General features: G+C 36.8%; 1 protein-coding gene across 3 annotated transcripts in view; it reads right to left on the bottom strand.

The window, feature by feature from the left end:
* Positions 1 to 8,015: 8,015 nt before the first annotated feature.
* LOC145996893 (uncharacterized) overlaps positions 8,016 to 26,273 on the bottom strand; it is a 52,189-nt gene continuing 33,931 nt past the window's right edge. Inside the window, exons 2-4 of one of the 3 annotated variants that reach the window (XM_083133454.1) lie at positions 11,214 to 11,294; positions 9,103 to 9,168; positions 8,016 to 8,594 (exon numbers count right to left, since the gene is read on the bottom strand). In XM_083133454.1, coding sequence (XP_082989580.1) covers positions 9,104 to 9,168; positions 11,214 to 11,294 — 146 coding nt within the window. In that variant the 3' untranslated portion in view covers positions 8,016 to 8,594; position 9,103. Of the gene's footprint in view, positions 8,595 to 9,102; positions 9,169 to 11,210; positions 11,295 to 26,273 lie in introns of those variants that run through there. The other 2 variants (XR_014442825.1, XM_083133453.1) reach the window with 2 other exon arrangements.

The raw sequence follows: 26,273 nt of genomic DNA, 5'->3' as shown, positions 1-26,273 counted from the left end.
TGTTTTATTTTAATTTGTAAAACTGTAACTGTAGAACAAGTGTATAATTTTTGTATAACATTTCTATATTGTTATATGTGTTAAAGGTTTCATCATGGAATGGAATGTCTCACATTTATGTGTGTTTTCATTTCCAATACATTCGAATGAATACATATTCGTTTCAATGGCATTTACAAAATCACCTCTGACATGTGTGCACAAGTGTGTTAGCCAATGCGTAGCAAAGTATTTTAGGAACAACACTTGAAAAAAATTCTTGTAGGACTAACGAAAAATTTCTTTGTAATCGAAGATCATAATACCTTTTAATGTGTGGTAATATTATAATGTAGGGCTACCATATTTTGAAATGCTAAAAAGAGGACATTTTCTTCGAAAGCCAAACACACCATCAATTTATTCACAAACACGAAAACATTACATAAATCACACAATTTATCACCATTAAATAAAATATTATTCTCCATGATATTATACTGCCACTAACCTAAGCTGACTTTATAGTATTGACGTCCACTCTGTTATATTGAACTAATCTATTCTTATGATTGTGTATTCTGGATTAGTCTTTTTATATATAGAAACACAGTACCTCGTTATTTGTTTCCTTCCAACTGCTCCTTGTTCACATTAGCCCAAGCATACTTTTCTGTAGAACTTACCTTTTTCAACAATTCTTTTTCATTCATCAGGTAGGCTTGGAACTCTTTACAGCTGATGTCATTGTAATTGTACTGCACTTGCAAAATTCTTCGAAGTGACTCCAGAGACAAAATGTTTCTTTCTTTTGTCCACTGACTCTGCATTAGGGAGAAGAGTCTTTCTACATTTGCATTGTGGGATGGAATGGCGAAGAAAAACTGAGCAATTTTCAGCAGTTCCGAATGGCAGGAAGAGGAAGAATGTTTGGACTTCTCAAAATACACAGTCCACTTTTTATGAGCTTGAAGGTTAAGAAAATCATGGCCATGTTCAAGTTCTTCGCTCACAACTTTCTTGAGGTTGCATACTTGATCAAAACATTTTTCATCATCTATAGGGACACCTCTCTCCAAAAGGTACTTAATAGTTGATTCCACATCCTTCCACTCAGGTGATTTTTCAAGAGACATCCACATGAAACCAGTAAACTCTGGCATGGGTGCCATCCATTTTTCCAGATAATCTATGCAGCTGTCATACAGTTCAACTGCTGCTGCATGAATTCGTCACATTCAGCATCCAGTCCATTTTTACGCCATTCTTCCAGCAGAATTTTCACCTTTATTGACATGAATTCACTGGCTTTACGTTCAGTGAGCATGCGCTTAATGGACAAAGAGATTCCAAGAACTTCCACAAGTGAATTTGTTTCTCTCTCGAGTTCTTCTGTACGTGAATGAAACATACCCACCAGTTTGTCTGTGGAGTCACAAATAAATTTCACTGAATTCATTTTCAAATAATTTCTTGATCACTGTAGGTGGCTTAGGTTGCGAAAGAAAGAAAGATTTGAGAGCTGGGAACATATGGATGAGTCTGGTTATGCCTGGGAGTAATGACAACCATCTTGTCTTGCTATGTGACAACAACTTCTTATATTCAACATCAACAAATTCTGAGAACTCTTTAAGTTGCTCAGTCCAGACTGTGTAGATGTTAAAATACTGATACAATTTGAAGATGATGCCTTGATATAAAAATCCAATGTATCTACAGCTTGATGTACACAATTATTCAAGATGTGTGCAGGACACCCCACACCAATTAATGTCTTATTTCCTAACAATATCTTCAGTTTTGAGAAAACATTTTTCCCTTCTGCATCCCGGCGTAGTCCTCCAAACATGATATTGCAATTGTCTCCAGTAAATGCTATGCACTTATCAAGCAGCCCCTTACCCTCAAGTGCATTCCTTAAAAAGGAAGAAATAGTGTCTGCAGTCTCATTAGTTTGCTGATCTAGTTCAATTAATTTGCATTTCAAGCCACCAGTTTTCCAATCATAATACTGAATAATAATTGGGAAGATTTTTACTGAACCATGATTACTGCCGTCAGTAGAAACACCACAATAAGCAATCTCATTATCTTGAATTCTCTTCATGGCACTATCAATAGAATGAGGACCTAGCACAGAGTTTACAATTGCTTCTGTTTTCGTTCTTGCAGTTGAGAACTTTCTAGCTACATTGGAATCAGGAAATAATGATTTTATCAAGCTTGACGTGCAGTCCATCACTTTATAACTGTTGTGATGCTTAACAGTATGAAACGCGAAAGAACCTTCTGCAGTACTTACTTTATCTTCATGTTCACTGCCAGGTTTCGTGAAAAACTGAGTCAGTTTTGTAGATGAAACTTCACCTCTGACGGCTCTTTTGTGCTTTTCGCACTCCACGTGTGCTTGCAAGTCTAGCCCTCCTTTGTTTGCCACAGACACATACAAACCATACACTCGCCTTCAAAATCGTCTCTACCACGTCTAAAACATGAATACTTTTCTTGTAACTCATTAGTAAACTTGCACTTTCTTTTAGGCATATTAGTAGCTTACACCATGTTTGCAAACTTTAACTTCCACTTCGAAACACGAACAAACGAATGAAGTGGAAATCATATCGACCGGAACTTGAAACTGTAACAACAAACAACTAACGCTTAGCGCATCGTCCAGTACTGCCAACATCAGACGTTTAAAGATTCGAAAAGTTGTAACTTCGTGATCTCTGACCTATGATGATTGGGTAAGAGTAAAAACCCGGACATTTTAACAGAAAGTAAAAACCCGCCCGGACGCAAATTTCAGGGTCCGAAAAGAGGACATGTCCGGGAAAACCAGGACGTATGGTAGCCCTATTATAATGGGATTGAGATACGAAACTCTCGGATCCGGGTTTTTGGATCCGGATCCAGATCCGAATCTTTCGGATCCGGAACTCTCGGATCCGGATCCAGAGCAGGAACTTTCAGATCCGGATCCAGATCAGGAACTTTCGGATCCGGATCCAGATCCGAAACTTTCAGACCCAGATCCAGATCCAGATTCATAACTTTTGGATCCGGATCTGGATCCGTTTGGCCATCCCTAGTATATACACAGTGTTGGTGATAATCAGATCATTTATTATGCAGAGTTCCAATAGTCTCTCTCCATTGTTATTTATAACTTCTTCTCCATACTTTCCTATTACTTTTCCCCATCGATCAGTTTTATTTCCCACTCTGGCATTCATATCTCCTAGGATAATAACTTCTTTATCTATGTCTTCAATAGTTCTTTGTAGTATTTCATAACACTGATCTTTGTTGTTTGAAGTTTCATTCTCGTTAGGGGCATATACAATCACTAATTCTTACACAATTAACAATTTCTCGTAGATTAATATATTCTGTAACAATTGTTACTTGTGTTTGAGATGTGTTTTGAGTCTGCATACAAGTATATGGAGTGGCAAATATACACTCCACACCTTAAATATTTTAAATACATGTACCCTTTAATTGAATGGAATTAGAATTTCTGGATACATTAGATTCACACAGACCTTTTACTTTATGATGTTAATATATTTTTGTGTGTGGATAATGAAAGGTGGTAATACATATGGTTGAAATAGAGAAAACTTCTGCTTCTAGCCTTGAATTTTTGGAAAGTTCGCCTTGAAAACCGAGAATTATACTTGCATTTTTTCAAGGCCCTAGAGTGGCCACCCTGGTAGTGAAGTCCAGTTTTGGCGTATACTTACTGTTTTCCTCAAACCAGTTGCCAGTGAGAGTTGTAGTAGGAAGAACTGGCAGGGCACTTTTACCTTTTTAACCTACATGTTTTAAATTTAGGCTATTCTTGTCCTATCTCCTGATGAAGCCATGTGATGTGGTGAAAGCTAGAGGAAAACAGTACGTACATCCCAAAACTGGACTTCTCTATGTAGTGAAAAGATGGCATGTGGTATAAGTAGAGGCACATATTTTTGATGAATGAAAAAGCAAAATTTCAGTTAAAAAAAACAAAAGTCAATTTCAGGTTCAAAAGTGGTAAATAAAGTTAATTGTTGGTGTTATAGCAGTGAAATATCAGATCTAAAGTGGTATATAAAATTGTGACTATTTTGCAGTTGATTTCATGACAAAACAAGGTACTTTTTGTCAAAAACCAAATATGCACATCTCCAGGTACAACTTATGCCTTATCAATAGGTGGAAATGTTTCTAGGATGAGATGCTTTTTTGAACAACTTACACTTGCATTGTGAGCGGTTGCTTAGGGCACTGGTTCGTTTAAGAAAGCAGTATTGCAAGACACAAAACATTATCCTTTGTATTAATAATGTTGAACATAATATAAAGAAAATACTTCATTACATGGTTATATTCAAGTGTATTGTCGTTTACGCAAAAATGAATAGACCAGAAAATGTAGTGATAACTTATGGCACTTCATTGCTTTATCTGGGTGCTTGTAAGAAAGGGGGGGGAAAAAGTAAAATATGACAGCCATTTTTAAGGAAGTGTACTGTACATACGTGCCTCCTGACAGCAATTGAGTTTTGATTTTACAAATATCCAGAGTCATAGGATGGACAAACTTCAAGTGCATACTATGCCTAAGACTAACACAATTCATCTTTCTACACATTATGAAAAAATACTTGCACTCAACTACAGCGCCTAGAATAACGTAGTGTGGAAAACGGCATGGTTCTGCCGTCTCTCGCTGGTTCCACTCGAAAATGAAATCCGCTAGAGGCGCTGGTGTTGACACCGGGGTACAGCGCTCGACTGCTTATAATGGAAGTAAATGGGGTTTTTGCTGCAACGTCTGATTCTTTTCCTTGTAACATTTCTTTGCATCAGAAAATTGTTATGATATTTGGTACAGTAGTCGCGAAAATATTAAAGAATATTATGAACCGTCTATCATGACCTGTCCTTGAGTTTTTTATTAACAATACGGAAGAAAACATAGGTATGGATTGTAACACGTAACATGACAATTGCTGCGAGAATTAGTATTGTGTATGCATTATCCTGAAAGGTTCATTAATATTGTCATTGTCACAAATATTATTTTTATGGAAATTCACACAGACAATACTCGTTTATTTTAATTAATTTATTTATTTATTTTATTATTAATTAATTTAATTAATTTGCAGTTTATTTTCATCAAGTACAAGGTAGACATTTTACAGTCAAGTCACGAGTAAAAATGCAGTCCTTAACACCAAAGTTCTACTTACCAATCGACACGAATGTAAAGCAATTTGTTGATAGAGATGACATTTCCATGGAGTTGAAATAGCCGATTACGATGTACCTTGTCACTCCACAAATATAACTGCTTCCATCAATTCACTTACCGCCTTTCTAGAGAAACAAATCTACACAATATATTCCAAAAACTAACTAAGCCGCATTACTTTCATAACAAAATTAGCCGCTGTGTCGATCGCACTGCCATCTACTTGTCATCGTCTCGGGGAACCAGTTTCTTGGGTCGTTTTCCACACTACGTTATTCAAGGCGCTGTAACTCAACATTGCTCACCTTGCTAAGTTCAATTCAATATCTTGTGGTTGATGCTTATTATTACTTATCTTAATTGTGTTATAGTTAAGCTGTACAATGTTTTTTAAAAAATAATATTCATTCAGAGATAATGGCTTCATGCCCTTGAACATAAGACAAAAAAACTAGCAATGTTTTCCCATGGCAGTTTTTAGTGTTGTTAGGTAATTATTAGGGAGTGTATTTTTATGCGTTCAAGAACTGGAAAAATGTTTACAGTTACAAAAACAGCATAAATCTGTGGATATAAATATATATACAAAAATATTTTCATTCGAAATTCCATCAAATAGATAGATAGATTCTCTTGCCAGTGACAGCAGGACATTAGTCGCTTCTTGCATTCTGTTGATTAAAATTAGCAACATTTTCCACATCTCACGTATTCAGACATACTACTTGAGGTGCGGGATGTTCTGAATACTTATGCCATCAATTTCACCTTTAATGAAGGTGTTTGATAACCCAGTGAAGGCAGATAGTGGTTTCGATTACTGTTTACTGGAGGCAAGTAGTACAGTGCCACTGTAGCAGGAGTGACCAGTGTGTTGCTGAGTCCCGTATAGGCTAGTCAATAGCTCCAAAATATGCTTTTACGCAAAGAATTTGGATATTTTGTTTTGCACACTGGTTTAGATTCCACTTAAAACTGTTGGTCCAGTCCTGAATAGCCTATTTCGGCATGAAGTGAACTTAAATAAAAAATGACAAATCTGAAAGGTTTTGCGTGAAGATTAAAGAAAATAAAATTTTTAAATGCTTTCAACCCATTTTCATATAACCCAAAAGGCTGAAACTTCCTCATGCAGGAAGCATCCAATCACTTTGTGGGTAGCTGCTTCGACGATTATCAAGTGTTAAGATTTAGAAAGAAAAGGGCAAGTACCCTAAATTGAGTAGGGACTTTAAATACACATACATGCTGGTGTCCATAGATCACCATGTCTTATAAATACTTCAGAGGGGGATGTTCAAATATTATCTGGCAAATTTCTAATGCAGATCTTAACTGCTGGATAGGAATTTGTTTTGAATATTAAACCTCACTTTACATACAGCAATGTGAATGAGCATGATGTTGGACCACATGCAGCACTGTGTGGTTTGAGGAAGCTGTCTTGTGCAGCCTGTCATGCTAAGATGCTGCTGTTTGTCACCTGTGAATGATGGTTAAGTAAGCAAATTAATGTTATGAACGTTTCTTCTAGTGCTCCAGCATGCTGGACTTCTGGTAAGACTCGTTTCATCTCAACTTCTGTGTAGTCAATGACAATGGGATCATTACAAAGCTGAAGCATCTGACTGCATGTATAGTCTCAACTCGTCTCACCACACAGATAGTGAAGAAAGAGCATGGTTAGAAACAAAATAATGTTTAGTGTGTGCTATGGACTGTTAAGTAGAAATCGCAAACCGAAAAATTATTCCATGTTAACCAAGTTCAAAATAACTAATCCTTTTACAGTTATATTTCAGTGGTCTTTCCTTATTTTTGTCTGTAGTACTAGATAAATTAAAATTACTATTTTTCCTTGTTTTAAATACATATATTTATGAACCCTATACTATAGGCAGTGACTTCAATTTTTCGCAAGGCAACACCAAAAATGATGATAGCTGCAATAAAGTGTTTATGAACATGCATATTTGAAGCCATTGAATAATGCATATTTTCCATAAAATTGTGAATTGTGGCCTGTTTGCATTATTACAACTCTTGTGTTTTAGGTTTGAAAGTACAAAGTCTACAATATTCTGCATTTATAATGTGCATGTTTTCTAACATCTTATCCAACAGAAAACTATAATGCATGTAACATATGAAATAATTCAGCACCATGAAATCACATGTAAATTTTTGTCTTCCCAAAGTTCTTTTTTACTTTCTATCAGAACGCTTTGCATCACAAAGCAAAGTTGGGGATTTTGATGGAAGACCACGGGAGCCAAACCATCGGTGTGTGTCACAGAAGCATTTAGCGTTGACAAGCTTAGTGGCGTGATTTTGGCAGAAGCCAGTGGAATTTATTGCCTCATGCGATCGTATTTGTGGATCACATGCCTATTCATCACTGCGGAACAAATGGAAAATACCTTCCTCAAAAATCAGTTTCAATGTATCAAACTGTCACAAACAGGTGCAATTTCAAATACATACTTGTTTAAGATACATAAAGCTGTATCTTTAGACATATATTTGCAGGAAAATGTCCTAAAATAAAAATTCACTGACGAAACAATAACATCGAAAAATCAAAGTCCCTAATTATGCTTTGCGGGAACTACCGAAGATTGCTCATTACGGCTTTTGTCAATAACTTGGAAACAGGTAGATTAAAATGAAGATCAAATCATTACAGGGCATGGAAACAAACAACTGCAAAAGAACATAAGTAAAATGATACTGATTGGAAAAATTTAGATGTATCTAACTTTATTTTCTAAGTCTCTGGAGCATTTGTTGAAACATGTGATTCCTGCATTTCTGAATCTCGTTGCTCTCCTGGATGGCCAGCCTTAATTTTTGAACCTCCTGCACCCTTGCTGCTGCTAGCTCCTCCATTTTTGTCCGATGGACGTCAAGCTTCCGCCTTTTGGATATATGTCCATTTCCATGTGAAATGGAGCTATTGCTGCTGGAGGGGGGAGTGCTGGAAGAGGAGGAAGAGGAAGGCACTGGCACCAATGACCCCAAGGAAGAAGTTGACATAGGAAGGCCGCAGGAAGAGGCCAACATAGGACCAAAATTTATTTTCGATCTGTATCGAACAGTTCTAGGAATGTGCTGAAAAAATCCCAGCTTACATTCCCTCTCCCTGAAGCCGTCTTATTAACTAAAATTGTAGTGAAGGTCTTCTTCATATTGCAAAATTTGCGGTTCAGCATGTCGTCTGTAACATCGTAACCTTTGCTACAAAAGACATCCCACATTTCCCTCCACAACAAATTATTTTTTACCTTGGGGTCTCCGAACTTACGTACCCTCTTCCTGTACTTCTCCAGAAGCAGCTTCGTGGACTCCTGCTTCCATGTAAACGTGCCTAGAAAAAAAAATACTATTACTCTCTCATTTATTAAATAAATTTTGATTTGACATAGCAGTTAGTGCTACAAATAAAAGGGGTTAGTTATTTACTTCTTGTAAACCAAACTATTGTTCAACATTGAAAGTGCATCAAGTCTCTGAACACTGATATTGGACAAGGTCATATTCACAAGGATATATTTTATTCAGAAAAGTCAACATGTAAGAAAGGGATGGCTGATTTTTTTTGTTCTGTGGCAATGAACTACTTTCACATGATATGACCTTTGGCCAATTAAAATATATGCATGGTCACTCTAAACAATATGCTGTGAATCAACTTTTTTGCTTATTGCATTCACTAAATTGTACTTTACTTTTGTGTTTGAGAAACAAATACGTTCACTGAGGTTTACACAATCTCTTTGTAATGAATCTACTAGACCTGAACTTTCTTGTGAAACCACATGTTCGCAATTTTCGTTAGAAGCAAATGCAAGTTTTTACTCGCTATGATCACTTACACTACATTTCCTCCATTGCATTTTCCTCCAAGCTTGACAGCTCCAAGCTTCTGCCATCAGCTGAACCTGCCAGAAAAAAACAAAGGGATGTGATGTTTGAAAGTGAAATTGTCACTTTAACCACTTATCGACAGTCATACTAACTGATCACATCACATTCCTTTACAGACATTAAGTAACTCCCAAGCTATTCTCATATAGCATTACAACACCTTAAAATGTCTTGTGACACTTTGTTTTATTTGATGTGAACTTCTCTCTAGACACAGAGGATGCAAATAAAAGTTTTTGAAATGTTGCAAGAATTTTAAAAGTGTTGTAGTCACATAAAAAATCAGTGGAATGTGTGCCTCCTTCAATTTCATGTAAACACTAATTCTTCATCTGTCTGAAGAACTCTGGGAAGCATCCGAATTGGCAGCAGATGCCACCTAGAGCATTGTTCCACCAGCAGAATATGCCTACTGCCATTGTTTAAATTGGCAAAATACATGAAGTTGGAGGGAAGAGCTGGAAGGTGCATGTTTCAACTTGCTGTTGCCCTGCACTTGGCAGCCATACTGCAATTGCAATGTTTACTTTGATGAAACAACATTTACTGAACAGACTATGTAAAACTCTGTGCTACTTGGACTATTTATCGACAACACTGTACGTAGAAAAGTTGTAAAGGAATAAATCACATGCCACATATGTAATATGAGTACTACATTGGTGGAAATCATTGTGATGTTTACTTCATGTTTGCCTTCTGCTTCTGTAGTGTAGCCCTGCACCCCAGATCGCTGTAGGTGATGTTAGAGCTGACACCTGGTGGGGAAAGTGGCAACCGTACTTCAAGGGGACATGCAGATTGAAATGACTAAATGGGAAAGAGCGCTTGTCAATTCGAACACAGCCCTGCAATCATCTGGCCCGGAAACAACCCAGCATGATAGTAATGCTGGTTTCAGAAACTTTCACCTTTCTTACTGCAAGAGTGTGTGAGCAGGAAATGACAATTAATGCTTTACTTTATTTACACACAACCTTTACATGTCCAAAAGAAGTTTGGTCGCAGCTTTTGATCTTGTCAATCATCTGGTTCTCACAAGGGTGGGGATTTGTTCAGCATTTCCCAGATGTCACAAGGAAGGGTGAATGAACCTTTGAAAAGGAACACATGTTGCTCTTGGACAAGCTGCTAATGAATCAAAAACAATGGTATCAGTGGAAAATTTCAACGGATAGATTGGTATTGGCTCAGCTCTAGTTCTGACATGGTAATGGTTCCGATTGTTTCATAATTTCTCCTAGCACAAAGACTAATTATCGTAGAATTTTGGAAATCATTGTCACACGAAATTTGAACCTTCCTTAAAGTAATGAGCACTGTTTGGACTCAAAAAAAGTTATTGATATTGAAAAAAACAACTTGATAATTACCTTACACACTTCTCATGGACAAGATATCCTCTGTCAAGAAGCGACAGTAAATATCATAGAAGTGTGGGAATGAATGTAGAAGTAAATCGGAATGTTAGTAGAATGCATTTAGAGACTTTATTTTAATGCTAAGGGAACCAAACCTAACCTGCCTAACCTAACCACAAAAGCATATACCTTACAAAACCTTAAGTAATCACTAAAACTCTGCAGCATGTGTTTACAGACGTACATTGAAATCGAACCATGTAAAAATTGCATTTATAGCATGATGAAATCGCAATAAAACAAAAGGAACTTGGGCCCACACAGGTTCTTCAAATTTACTGTTTCCAAAATCACTTGTGCCCAGAACATATCCTCCTGCACAGTGTATTATTGTTTTCATTCACTTTTGTTACAAAATGGTGAGCACTTATGGTCTTTTATATTTGCACATCGTACGGTCATGGACACTGCCGGCTTGTAACGATTCCATCGAAAGTCAATGTATTCATTACAAGCCGGCAGTGTCCGTGACTGTACAAACATACATGATGTTCCTTTGAAAAACATTTGATACTACACTTAACCCAAGCAATTTATGCAAGCTTCTGGTTACTCATACATAATGTCATATAAGTTATGGAACCTACTAACAAAGTCACATAAATTTCTATCCAGTGTCCACACTTTATTTAACCTACCTTTTAGGGAAATGTCAGTCACTCCTGTCAATTCAGCAGCTCCAGCATATCTCTTGAAGAATGCAGTTGCAAAGTCAAAATCTGAAATGCAAATTTAATAACTGTTATCACTGGGTTACAAGGGGCATACATTAACATGCAGAAGTGATACAAACAACTTTTATAAACATAGGAATGTGTTGTAATATGTAATTTGTTCAGGGTGAATTTCGTATTTCAACATGAACAAAATGTTACCACACTATTTTTTGCGTGACATACCATATTTATTAACACCAAGCATTTGGAAACTGACACAATATGCACACAATTTTCAATTGTGTTGAAAGATAAATAATTCACACAATAGTATCCAGGCTCAAACCATCCTTTCATCTCATTGGCACGTATTTGCATGCGAGTGTATGAAACCTCTATTGCCTATACACACTACACGGTTGTTTGTGTCAAAAAAATGCATGCACATATGTATGGGATGTATACATGCATAAGCCATCTTTTCTACAAAAAAAAAATGAAAACTTGCTAAAAAAATATGATCCTTTCCAAGCAAGTATTCTTTTGTGTTTGATTTGAAGCTGAGAAAAAAAATTCTGTACACAGAAGCAATAGAAATAAGGTTGCACGAGCACGCGTTTAAACAGGAATATACGACAATATTTTACTAGTATTTATTATTAACTTTTTCACGATAATCATCTAAATGATCGGAATATCCCTCCCCCACTGATTATAAAAAAAAAACTCTCTTCTTAAACAGTGCATTTCTTGATATGGTGCACCAGTAAAAATAATGTAATGTATTTCACACAGGAAATAGTCTCGATACGTGATGTCAATCTTCCTTGTAAAAGAAGCTGGACACATACATGAAGGGACATTCACAAATGATATCCATGCCCATACCGGGACTCGGGCCCAGGAACTTGGGTAGCGAGATCTCAAGTCGACCACTTAATACGCTCGGCCACAATGTGGACATGTATTTGCATAAGCATGCTTAACCGTTTCGCAAAAACTTAATGTTGTGAACAGTGCTGGGTTCATAAATTATTTAACTGCAGTATTTGGTTGGTGATAACTCCGAGAATAAAGTGGCGGGAAAGATGCTACTATTTAAGTATACCGTATGCGCAGCCTGAAGGAGCACTTGGGCCAAATGATTTAAAAATTATTAAACTTAGAGTTATGTACTTTACTTACCTTTTTGCAATTGGTCGTGAATATCTTCCGGCTCCATTACTGAATACCTTAGTCCATCGAATTCTTATTCAACGCACCTAATTTCCGCCATCTTACTTGCAACTAGCAGACATCAGACGAATATGCTGACCACAGGCAGTGAGAGAATTTTATGTTGAGTGAAGCCGCAATAGCTCCGTCTCAACAACCAGGTAGCAAGCACCTCCAGGATTCTTGCTACTCAACAATGTTGGGTTGCTGAGTGATCCTGGAGGTGCCCCTCGAGTAGGAGGCAATTGCCCTACTTGCTCCCCAATGTGTATACCTGTCCACATCCACCCCCAGAGAAATTAGTTCATCCACTACTCACAGATGTGATATTTTAGCACATCTTATGGTTCCCCACGGAACAATCTCTCAATTTTTCAAGTCTGATCTAGCAACACTGTCCCGAGAATAGTGGGGAAGGTGCATGAATACTTTTGGCCAAAGGTTATTTTCCTTGTGGTCACTCTATAGCTAATAACATAGGTACACTTATAGTGTTTCTGATGTTCCTTATTCTGCTTTTCTGCCTAAAAGTGGATCCCGAAAACATCCAATGTGGCACAAGGTTGGCATGTTTGAAACAAAAGCATTTGAAACAGCTTGTGTTAATTATTAAAAGACACTACTTCACTTTTTAATGAAAGTTTAATACACAGCATTTTAAACATTTTTATGTTTGTTTCAAACACATTTTAATACTAGATATTTGTTAGTCTGTTGTTATTTGCATGTTTTGTAACTTTGCCCTTTTATTCAATCTGTGTTAATTTGTAATATATTCACACAAATCTGTTCGTGGATAAATATGTATATTCAGTTAACAAAGAAGCCTATCTTCATGAATACCCATGGGATAAGATTCAGGGTTGGCAAATTATCTTCCTTTAAGAAAAAAAAAGTTTTTAGTGTTGTAAACAAGTTTTAAATGTTATAAACGGGGTTTTAATCAAGAACAAAAAAAACAGGTTTTAAACAAATCGAACATTTAAAACATTGTGCCAAGAAGACTTATTTTCTAAGGATAATAATGATTCTTGCATATTGTATATCTTTATTGCACATCCCACCAAGATTAATCAGATATTTGATTGATTGATTTGCTTTATTTTACTTTGCTTCTTGTGCCACTTCTAGCAAATTTGCAAAGTTGGGGATAAGTGATGATATTTGAGAATGGACAATCACAAACATCCATGCCCAGGCCAGTATTTGAATCCGGGACTCCTGGCATTGTAGCCCAATGTGCTAACCACTGCAGCACAAGGGGCGGCTATTAATCAGATGAAACAGAAATATAACACCAATGCAGGCATGCTAGTAAAAAGAAAACAGAAGTTCGACAACTTCAAATTTTCCAGCAAAATCTAAATTATTCATAAAATCTCCTTTCTTACCTTAAATTGGACTTAATGTTTTCCTGCACCAAGGAATATTTTTCCCTTTCCCCACACAAGTGGAACAGAGAAAGCAGGAAGGAACAAGCTGTTTCTCCTGCCAATTCTGTTTTGAGTGGTGGAATAGACCGCACAGATCATATCTCTTTACACACCCACATGCTTTGCCTCCCTCACCACCCTTGTGTACAATTGGGGAAGAAACCAGGTGACCAGAAGGGTGACAATCAGTGATGCACACAAATGAAGTTCTTTAAGTAAGTTACTTAAATTCTGATTTAGAAGCTTGTTCCAATAGTTTGCATAATCAATAATGAGCAATTACTAATTTGTAAACTGCTCGCCATTAAAAATGCAACACCCAGAAGGAGTAATCGGAATCAGACGAAATGTGCAGTGTGTAGAGGAGAGGTGCAGAAGGAAATGATTAGGTGTTCAAGGCCGTCATGCGTCATGTATATAATGAATCCATCTGGTAAGTGGTACCTGTAGCAGGTCGGATAGGTGTAGAAGAGCAGTGAAAGTGCATGGTCGTGAGTGTAGTGTGTTAAAATCGGTCAGCAATGCCACGTCGTCGAATACGGCAGCGATTCAAGCAGGTTTCCCAGTTCGATCGCAGCCGAATTGTTGCATACCGTGAATGCGGATTATCCTACCGTGAGATCGGTGGCCGCGTAGGACGGAATGCATCCACAGGGATCCGTGTATGGAACCAGTGGGTCCAGGAAGGCACTGTAGAGCAACGTAGAGGTTCACAACGTCCGCGTCGGATGACGGAACGAGAGGACAGACGTCTGATACGCATGGTCCTTACATACAGAAGGCCACGTCAATGAGGATTGCGCATGAAGTACGGGATGTTTTACAACGTCCAGTGTCCCCACGAACCGTGCTTCGTTGTTTGGCGAACCGGGGAAATTTTTCCCAGAGCCCACTGTTGCGGATTCCTCTGACGCTAGAGCATAAGTGTTTGCATCTGAGATGGTGCCAAGACCGTCGTGCATGGATGGCGGAGTGGAATGCTGTAGTGTTCTCTGATGAATCCCGCTTCTGTATACAACATCATGATGGACGTACACGTGTGTGGCGGCACCGTGGCACTAGGCTTCATGACGCCTGCATCATGCATCATCACACAGGGCCTTCATTGGGTATGCATCATCACACAGGGCCTTCATTGGGTATCATGGTTTGGGGTGCCATCGCCATAGGTGTTTGTTCGCACCTCGTACGCATTCAAGGGACATTGAACAGCCAACGGTACATCACACAGATTCTCACCCCTGTTGCTGTCCCATTAATCCATGCACTGCGTGAAAATTAACCTAAATAACCTTCTAGGACTTCTTGGAATCTTGTGCTTTAGTATAATACTACATTTTCTTGGATTTTGATCTAATTTGGAACTAATAGAATCCTATGTTAGCTGAAAACTTCTACATCACTTGGCTATAGAAAATAAACATTTCCATAAATGGCTCATTTACTACTTGAACAGTGAGTCGAATTTAATATTTTTAAATTTGTACGTTTTCAGTCAGTTTTGAGCCCCATTAATATGTTCTCAATATGTTTACTTAGAGTTTACTTCAGTTTTGCAATCCGTGTCTCAGGAGTCATGCACAAGATAAGCTATTTTCAATTATGCATATACGTATAACACAGTTTTATGCATTTACGAACATAGCAAAGATTGGACTAATGACTAGTGAAGTTATAGTTTTTATTAGTCTATGAAATGCGTAGTGTTTAGTACAAAGGAACTTCATCTCATCAGAAATAGGAAGGTATAGTATGTATTTTTACTTACATATTATTTTAAAGTTCCACATATATAAGTCGTTAGCGGTGTGTGAAATAAAAGAGATGTAAACCAATGTTTAATCAATTGTGTATTGGAAGTATTGAAGTATAATGTACATATAAAGAGAGCTGATTCATGGAAGCCTGCTAGTTACTCAACTTATGTATCATTCACAAAACATATTAATAATCTAAAATTATAAGAGTTGTTAAATTTGATTAAGAGTCCATTTTTACTATGTTTCCTAATCTGAAGATATACAATTCTAAAACAACGTCACATAGTTGTAATTAGATTTTATCTGTCATGCTAGATGTTGGGTGCCCCGAAAACTAATTTAAAATTCCTCTTTCTAGGAAGTTGGTATCTACATGCTGGAAGTATCAATGAGGACAGCCTGAACACTAGGGGTCTATGCTTAAGGTGGCATAGTGGCTGTTGATCCTCGAGTGGTCCCAGCCAAAGAAGATAAGTTGCAGTCTGATGAAAGAACCACTCAGTAAGGTGAAAGAACTAACGGATTGTGACACAAAATTCTTTATATTACAAAATCTTTTTAAATTTTTCATTTTTCAAATTATTTATTGCACATGAAATACATGCCAGAACATAAAAGGTTTGCATTTAGTATGAAACCTTGAATATCTTGAAATAATTGGATTCTGTTGAAAAATATAATAAATGTTGAATAAAAATGGGACTTTTAAGATGTATGAATTTCTGAATGTTGTCTAAGATCTCCCTTCTGTACAAATGATTTGTTACATGTTGAACTCACCTAGGGCTTCTTCCCAGTATGAATTCTTAAATGTATTGCAAGATCTTCCTTCTGCGTGAATGACTTCCTACATGTTGAACACATGTAGGGCCTCTCTCCAGTATGAATTCTTAAATGTTTTGCAAGATTTTCCTTCAGTATAAATGATTTGTTTCATGTTGAACACACATATGGCCTTTCTCCAGTATGAATTCTTAAATGTTTTGCAAGATTATCCTTCAGTATAAATGATTTGTTACATGTTGAACACTCAAAGGGTCTCTCCCCAGTATGAATTCTGATATGTTTTGCAAGATTTTCCTTCCGTATAAATGATTTGTTACATGTTGAACACTCAAAGGGTCTCTCTCCAGTATGAATTCTTAAATGATTTGCAAGATCATCCTTCCGTATAAATGATTTGTTACATGTTGAACACATGTAGGGCATCTCCCCAGTATGAATTCTTAAATGTTTTGCAAGATCATCCTTCCTTATAAATGACTTGCTACATGTTGAACACATGTAGGGCCTCTCTCCAGTATGAATTCTTAAATGTTTTGCAAGATAATCTTTTAGTATAAATGATTTGTTACAAGTTGAACACTCAAAGGGTCTCTCCCCAGTATGAATTCTGATATGTTTTGCAAGATTTTCCTTCCGTATAAATGATTTGTTACATGTTGAACACTCAAAGGGTCTCTCTCCAGTATGAATTCTTAAATGATTTGCAAGATCATCCTTCAGTATAAATGACTTGCTACATGTTGAACACATGTAGGGCCTCTCTCCAGTATGAATTCTTAAATGTCTAACAAGATTATCCTTCAGTATAAATGATTTGTTACATGTTGAACACTCAAAGGGTCTCTCCCCAGTATGAATTCTTAAATGTTTTGCAAGATCTTCCTTCTTTATAAATGACTTGCTACATGTTGAACACATGTAGGGCCTCTCTCCAGTATGAATTCTTAAATGTTTTGAAAGAATATGCTTCAACGTAAATGATTTGTTACATGTTGAACACATGTAGGGCCTCTCTCCAGTATGAATTCTTAAATGTTTTGCAAGATTATCCTTCAGTATAAATGATTTGCTACATGCTGAACACTCAAAGGGTCTCTCCCCAGTATGAATTCTGATATGTTTTGCAAGACTTTCCTTCCGTATAAATGATTTGTTACATGTTGAACACTCAAAGGGTCTCTCTCCAGTATGAATTCTTAAATGTTTTGCAAGATCTTCCTTCTGTGTAAATGATTTGTTACATGTTGAACACATGTAGGGCCTCTCTCCACTATGAATTCTTAAATGTTTTGCAAGATTATCCTTCAGTATAAATGATTTGTTACATGTTGAACACTCAAAGGGTCTCTCGCCAGTATGAATTCTGATATGTTTTGCAAGATTTTCCTTCCGTATAAATGATTTGTTACATGTTGAACACTCAAAGGGTCTCTCTAAAGTATGAATTCTTAAATGTTTTGCAAGATTTTTCTTCCGTATAAATGATTTGTTACATGTTGAACACTCAAAGGGTCTCTCTAAAGTATGAATTCTTAAATGTCTTTCAAGATTTTTCTTTAGTATAAATGATTTGTTACATGTTGAACACTTAAAGAGTCTCTCTTCAGTATGAATTCTTAAATGTCTTGCAAGATCTTCCTTCTGTGTAAATGATTTGTTACATGTTGAACCTTCAGTGTTTGAAGATTTTGTAGATTCTCCTTCCCTTGTAGATTCTAGATTAGTTTCACTGGTCTTTGATGCAGAGCAGAATGTTGTTGCTAGTGTCGAGCTGGAAGAAAGAAATCCTATTTGAAGCGATTTGGGTCTGAAATTTTGATTTGAAACATAATGAGTGTAAGATATAAATGTGTAGCATTATCTAAGAATTTTTTTTGAAGAGCACATCTAATTTCTAATTGATATATATAGATATATACCAGTGATAACCTGTAAGGAGATATATGTTATTAACCCTTAAGTAGGCATGTGGGGGTAAATTTGACTTCCAGGTAGATCCTTTTATGCCCCGACATTTGTGGGCTGGTGACACTGCTAGCCTACTAGTACTTTCCTAAATTAGTCTAATTCACTTGTCAAGATCACTTCCTTCAATATGTGAGTAACTGAAGCAAGGTGAAACTGTTCCAAAGTTGCTGGGGGTCAAATTTACCCCTGCGTGCCTGCTAACATGCTTACTTTTGCTTACTGTGCTTTATGAGTGAATTATTTTAACAGTTTTTTCTTGCTGTGTTTGGTGACCACATTTTAAACTTGATGTTTCATTTTTTAAGAAATCCATCAAAACAATCGCGTATAAAAGACAGGTGGAGTGTATCCGGCGGCAGTTGGTGGATATTTCAAACAAGGATGAACATACTTCATCTGAAGCGTTTCAAGATGAAAAATTGACTCAAGAATCAGATCGTGATGCAAGAGATCATGTAAAAGAGTCAGAACATGATAGTAATTATGAGACAAGTGGTGATGAAGAGAAAAATATCCTGAAAGAAGATGTACATTATTTACTGGGAAACGACAAGATAACTCACTGGGAAAAGTTTCCTGCTCATGTTCGAATACTTGTACACAACGTATTAACATTTTTTTGGCTTCCTGGACCATGTGCAGCTGCCAAAAATACCTTTATAGCTTTTCATAAATGGCACTACTGTGAGAATCATTGTAGAAAATGCAAATTTGTACCTAGAAATGATACAGAGAGAGAATTTAAAGAAAAGGATGCCAAATAGACCAAAGCAGCAGAACTAAAAAATCAAGTTTATGTGATGTATTATACAGGCACACAAAATGATCCCTATTTGTCTTTTTTCACATCTGAGATAAAGAATGGCATCATGTGTGTCAACAGCAGATGCAATAGCCATTGGAAATGTTGGATTATGAAATGTGAAGCATAATTCAAGGTGCTGCCACTAGGGATCTAGGGTAGACAACATGGCAGACTAAGGAAGACTTGGAAAAAAAAAGCGCGATATGCAACTGTGCTATTTTTTTTCTGAAACAAAAAGCATTGTTTTGACTAACACACATATTCATGCACATTTCCATATTCGGTGGGCACCCTCTAGAAAAACGATCCACAAACTGCATGAAAAGTTCGAAATGGAAGGACCAGTACTGGAATCGAAGCGTGATCGTTCCAAACATGTTAGCCTTTGCCTGAGAATATTGAAGCTGTTTCAGTCACTATGCAGAGGAGTCCCAGCAAATCGGCTAGAAAAACAGCAAGCAATACAACTAGGGATATCAAGACGTTTCGTTCAACGGATTTTTAAAAATAATCTCCATATATATATATATATATCCGTAAAAGATTTCCATGTTATAAAAATAAACAAATGAAAAGAAACAGCAGAGAATGGTTGGGCTGAGGATAACAATGCAACACTGAACATCTTTTTGTTTTCTGAATAGGCACACTTTCATTTGGATGGTGGGGGAAAAGATTTTCCGAAAAAAGCAGCAATATTTAATGGTAGTTTTTCTTGTATGTACGCATTGCTTGCATTGTAGAATGATTTTCATGTAGTTTACGGTTATTACAAGCATAAGAAAACAGTTTTTCATTGTGACGTTTCAGGAGAACACACGCTTTCTTCATCAGACATTTATTTTCATTTTGACTAAAGATAAAGATACAGTTATACCAACGGTTAGCAATTTTTCAAACAAAAATAATCCATTATATAATGGATGTTGTCAATGTTACATTGTTGTAATATAGCAACCTAACTGTGAAAAGAAGCAGTCTGTTTTATTTTTATTTCAGACATATATTATTTTTTACAATGTAACATTGACAACATCCATTATATAATGGATTCTTTTTGTTTAAAAAATTGCTAACCATTGTTATAACTTTATCTTTAGTCAAAATGAAAATAAATATCTGATGAAAGGAACGTGTGTTCTCCTGAAACGTCACAATGAAAAACTGTTTCCTTATTCTTGTAATAACCATAAACTACAGGAAAATAATATTTAATGGAACTGAAAAGACTTATGGTTCAAGCTTACAGTGGAATTATGGAACTCATGTGTCGTAAGGTACAGGAAAACCTCGTTAATACGATATTGGTTAATAGGAAGTACCCTTTAATCCGAAGTTCTTCCCATTCCCCAGCCGATAAGATAGGATTTATAATGTATTTCAGTACGGATAAATCGAAATACGGATAATTTTTAATACGAAGTTGTTTACAAGACCCTTCCGCAAAACTGGTTTCGCTTAATTCGAAGTAGACACCTGCGTAAGTCGACAAGAGAATATCGAATGTGGAGAGAGCTTGGACATTATTTTAACTTGACCTTGACATGTTTCCTTGTCCTAAGAGCTGCTGACAACTCGAGGGAAGCTGCCCAAAATGCCCGCTTGACATTGACATTCTTTGTCAATGTGCATGGGAGGTCAAGATCTTTCCCCACTGAATGCGCCACCTTGGAAATATTCACCAGTGCTAGATTTGAAATGCAAGATAAGATCCCACGAATGTTCCAAAATACAAGACGCATGGTGCGCGGAAGTCTCACCCATCTGTCTAGCTCTGAGCTCGAGATACAGCAATTTCCCGTGAGCGAGCAACTTTTGGCCTGGTAGCCGACAACTTCCGGTAACCACTTTCATTAAAAGCGTGTTCTTTGTGCCCTGTAGAACTTCATAAAAAAAAGGGAAACTGTTACAGATAATCAAAGCTGCATAGGTCAACTAAAGATCGTCAAACACCTTAATGCGTTGTCATCTAGGTTTCCCGCAAAAGTTGACGTCGATCTTACATATGTTGCAACTCCAGTTTCCCGCTTCAAACGTTTCCCAACTGTGCCGGTCATAAAATTTGCCAAAACAGTGTTTTGTTGTCTGAGTGACTTCTCCCCTTTATCTATCAGCAAATGGTGGGGGGTCCGTTGCTAATTTTTTCGGCCACGATTTTCTTGCTCGTGCGCGCACACGGGCTTCTTTCCTTTGGCGTCTAAAAAACGGACGCCGCACTGCCGTGTGTAACCACAAGTGAACAAACATTACATTAAGATTTATATATTAGCTTTTACATTGTCTGAATTGCAAATATTCCATTGCTTATAGATCGTTGTTTAGTCGGTTCTGTATTCATTCTTCCGCAACAATTGCGAAGTTTGCACGCCACCGTGCAGGGAATATGGAAGTTCGAGAGAAATCTGGCGGGGCGCCGTCCTCCCACTTTATGAGACGTAGAGCATTCTCAGGCACGGTCGCGAGGGGCAAGAGGCGAGGGAACTGAGGGAATAACACATGCGGGATCTGTCCAAGGGAGGACGGAGGGTTTGTTGTCCGAAACCCATCCCCTAGGCAAAACTGACCCTCTCTCCGGAGAACGGAAAACAATGAAGAGTTGCCAGAAGCAATGAAGTTAACAGAAGATAGAAAATTACCAACCGTTGAAAAAAATCATTCCATAATCTTATTCACTTATGACATAAGAGTAGAGCAATAAATTAAGCAATTTCCAATGAGGAAATAAAATATCGGTAACTAATAAAGTACAGACTCTTGCTTGATTTTTGTTATTTACCGTCACTTTCTGCTACTTTTCGGTAATCACGACAATGAGGATGAGTGATGATATAATGAAATTGATGGAGGGGCACTCACAAAGAACACACATACCCATGCCGGGATTCGAACCCAGGAGTCCTTGCTTTGTAATGCGGTATGCTAGCCACGGAAGTCGGCTATAGATTCTTGTTACCATAATCGCAAAATTATCGCATATATGCGTTGTATTTTTCCGAGTTTAGTGGAAAGTGCATTTCGATTACAATGATGTGGAGTACATCATGTAGATTTAATTACACGTTTCGATTAGCATGTTTGAAAAAAAAATCCTGATAATGTGACAAAGTTATCCAATTTCTTTTAAAGCCTGCTGTTAAATAAATTAGAAACTCGTCAACTATACTCACCAAGAGCCGCTACAGGAACCTGTGACCTACAAATTTCTTAAAATTTGGCAAAATTGTCTGGCAACCCCGAAGCAATAAAACTACCGTATCGGAAGACGATGCTATTGACACTTGTTGTTTCTTTGTTTTCCATGCAAAAGTGAAGCTTTTTCGATAGTTGTGTGCTGTAGTTGTGCATTTATCGCCATGAACAGTGTGGAGAAATTGTTGGTGCGAAGTTTTTCTACCAGAAGTCTGGATGAAAAATATACATAAAGAACCTAGGCCAAATTTGATTCTATAACAAGTGTGCAAGAAGGGAGGTCATGAGTTCACTCGCAAATTTCGCATAGAAGGACAGAAGAATGAATTTCAGTTACAAGCATGTCTGAAGAAGATTTCCGGTAAGTTTGAAGTTTTTACTGTAGACCTTCTGGTAACGCAAATGCTTTCCAGTGAGATATTTATTTTGGTGCCCTATTTCACATATCAATTAGTAATGTTGGACAGGAAACTTTTATGTGTAATTTTTTACTATAAATTTTCACGATCAATGCACGTAAATATCAAGTTCTGTAAAAATTAATGTGCCTTCTTCTGAATTTTCCCCTCTGTTAAGTTAAAAAATTCCTACGACTAAATCCGTTAGAATTCTATTTCTTCTTCGCATTACTGTTAAATAATTATTAATTTATTATAATATGTGTAAACGTGTAAAATATGATATTTGGAAAAACACGAATATATCAATTTCTTATTACATTGGCTGTTATACGAACTTCATCATATAAACTCACATTACTAGTAGAGCAAATTTGTGAGCGATCGCCCCTCCACTTTGGTTCACCACGAGCCACCACTGCTCCTGAAACCTACAATAAATTGTCGATTAATCTGAAAATACACAAGTTTCGTAAAGCTTGTTAGTTCATTTTATGCTGATGAGCTAAGCGGGACTAAATATACAGTTTAAAGTGGAATCCAAACCAGAGTGATTATCGAGTGCGGCACTGTTTAATGTGTCCTAGGATACACATTCGGTGCAAACAGATCACAAGTTGTGTGTTTACGTTTTCAGAGTGGATTACAATGCAAGTTGAGGAAGAGTTTGAACTGATCCCTGCAAAGTGGGAGGGCGAATATGAAGTTAACTGAAGCAAAGAATACGTGACTTTTTTTTACGGTGTGTTTTAAACAGCCGACCAGAACAAAATTTACAGCCCAATTTTTTTGTTTTGTTTTGTGCCAGGGAAAGGTTGTGTTCTCTCCCAAGAGAATCTTCTCTTACCAGTTACTCCTGTAACGGACAATGTTCTAGTGAACACACACAAAATCCAATATTATCTCCCGTCTCTTGCTCGCGCCAGTGTGACTACTGTCAAGATTCTTCTGAGTTTAACTTCTTGCAATAAACGAGATTGTTTTCCTTTCCGTAGGTCTCCGTGGAAACGGGTTTCTTATGAACTAAAATTGTAAGAATAATTTCGTGGAAGAGCAACGACTTTGCACAATTAAAAGAAAATACCGTTTTTTATAAGACTTTTTGCCAGGACATGCATCCCGTACATAACCGGTTGTATAACTAGGCAGGATAAATTGTGTTAACCGTCTCCTTGGAATCTTTGTGTCCGCGTTAAGCTCCGTGTTCTCATTTTGTATAACATTTTTTACACTTTCTTTAAAACGTACAATATTATTATATAGTACATATAAAGCTTATTTTCTGAGCTACCACCAAGTATAAAACATCCTTTGTGGGGTTAATTCATACTCTACTTTATTTACACCTGAAAACAGGTGCCATCTTGAAACGTTTGGATAACTCGAAGTCGTTTAATACGAAATTGACATTTTTTGGTCCCTTGAACTTCGTATTAACGAGATTTTCCTGTAATTGGTAACATTGGTGTTTCCTTCACTGAGGTTACCAATAACAAAGGTGGTCATATTGAACATGTATTGCAGTAGTATATTTTTTCAAAATGTAATCTTCTTGCGATGTATGTTTCATTGAAAGCTTCTTTATAATATAGGTGTTATCTAAGAACAAAATGGGGAATCATTTCATGCGCCACCCTGTATGATGTAGGAAAATAATACAATTGTCACATTTAGTTAGATGTATTTAAAAAAGTGATTGTGAAAATTGATATGCATTAGAACCTCAGTTTTTTCTAATTAAAGACGTGCATTATCTTCTTTAAATTTGAACATTGCTAAATTTACACAAATATTTGATGTGTATGATCATTTTTTTTTTTGCATTCACTATTATATACTTGCCTCATTAATAGAGTTTGATTTCACTATTGCAATGAAAGATTATGTACTGGTGAAAACACAATGTCTGTTTATATTATATTATGAAACTAACTGCCACCCTTATTTACATTTGAAAACTACTTTAAGTTGTTAAAAATGGTAAATTTAATCACATAAAGATTCTCTATTATCCATATGAATTTTACTTTATTACACATAATATTTTATGTTTGGGGGTCAAATTTACTCTCAAAAGATGAAAGAGATGCACCTGGTTAAGGGTTCAAGACAATTTATGACAGGATATTTGAGAAAAAGTGTGCTACTACTTCACATGGTTTTAAACTTTCTTATGCCAATTCCACAATGAAAATTACCAATTAGTAAGTATAACACAATTATTTAACATTTGAAAATGATACAAATGATGAAGAATGAAATATTTTTTAAAAATAAAAATACTGTTTGTATAACACTAACAATACCTTCAAGTACAGTATATATCTCTCTTATGGTTTTCATTGTAGAGTCGGTCAAAATTTGGGTTGTGCAACTATTTAAACACATTGTATTAGGTCAGTCAAAAAGTAAATGCAATCATTTTTTATTATTTTTCACAGCAACAATAGAAAACTTACAATGATATCATATTCCAACATAGTCCCCCTGCACTTCAATACACTTGGTCCAACGTTCCACAAGCTTTCCGATACCCTGAGAAAAAAAGGTTTTTGGTTGAGCAGCAAGCCACGTATGCACCGCTTCCTTAACATGTTGATCTGTGTCGAATCGACGGCCTCTTAAAGCATCTTTAAGTGGACCGAACAGATGGTAATCCGACGGAGCGAGATCAGGACTGTATGCAGGATGCTCTAACACCTCGAAGCCCAGATTCTGAAGAGTTTGAGCGGTGTTGGCGGCGGTATGGGGACGCGTGTTGTCATGCAACAAAAGAATGCCTTCCGACAATCGACCTTGTCGTTTGCTTCGAATTGCAGGCTTCAACTTGTTCGAAAGCATATCACTGTATCGTTCACTGCTTATTGTTGTCCCCATTTCCACATAATGTTCCATAATTACCCCTTCTGAGTCCCAAAAAAGTGTGAGCATCACTTTTCCTGCAGAGTGTTGATGCTTGACTTTTTTTTTCCGAACTTGTTCGACCGCTTTTGAAGATTTCAATCCATTGGTAAACACTTCGCAGCGGTAAAACATTGTCACCGTATTGTGCTGAAAGTCTTCTATGGATATCAGCTCCTGGTACACCTTCAGACCACAAAAAACGGATTACAGAATGCTGTTCTTCTATGGTGCACACGGACAGTGGCGCAGCCATGTTTACTTGGCAACACTGCAGAGCGAACTGAAGTGATGACGCTGTAACCTGCCACAGGCGAAGACAACAATACTACCTATTGGCTTGCGAGCACAGAAAGCTGTACAGCCAACCTACGGAAGAAAACCAAAACATTGCATTTACTTTTTGACTGACCTAATATAAGGCATTCCATATCTGGAGTACCCCATTATGCTTGCAAGGTGAAGCACCCTAAAATATAAATTTGCGTTTGATGTTTTAAAATGTCTTAAAACAATTGCCATGATGATAATAAAAAAAAAAAAACGTTTGTTGTTTGCAGTAACAATATTAAAGATGATGGAAATAT

This window comes from Lepisma saccharinum, chromosome 13 (genome assembly GCF_977018435.1).
Source record: "Lepisma saccharinum chromosome 13, izLepSacc3.1, whole genome shotgun sequence".
Lineage (NCBI taxonomy): Eukaryota > Metazoa > Arthropoda > Insecta > Zygentoma > Lepismatidae > Lepisma > Lepisma saccharinum.
Note: the sequence above shows the minus strand (reverse complement) of the source record. Positions and strands in the feature narration are given on the sequence as shown.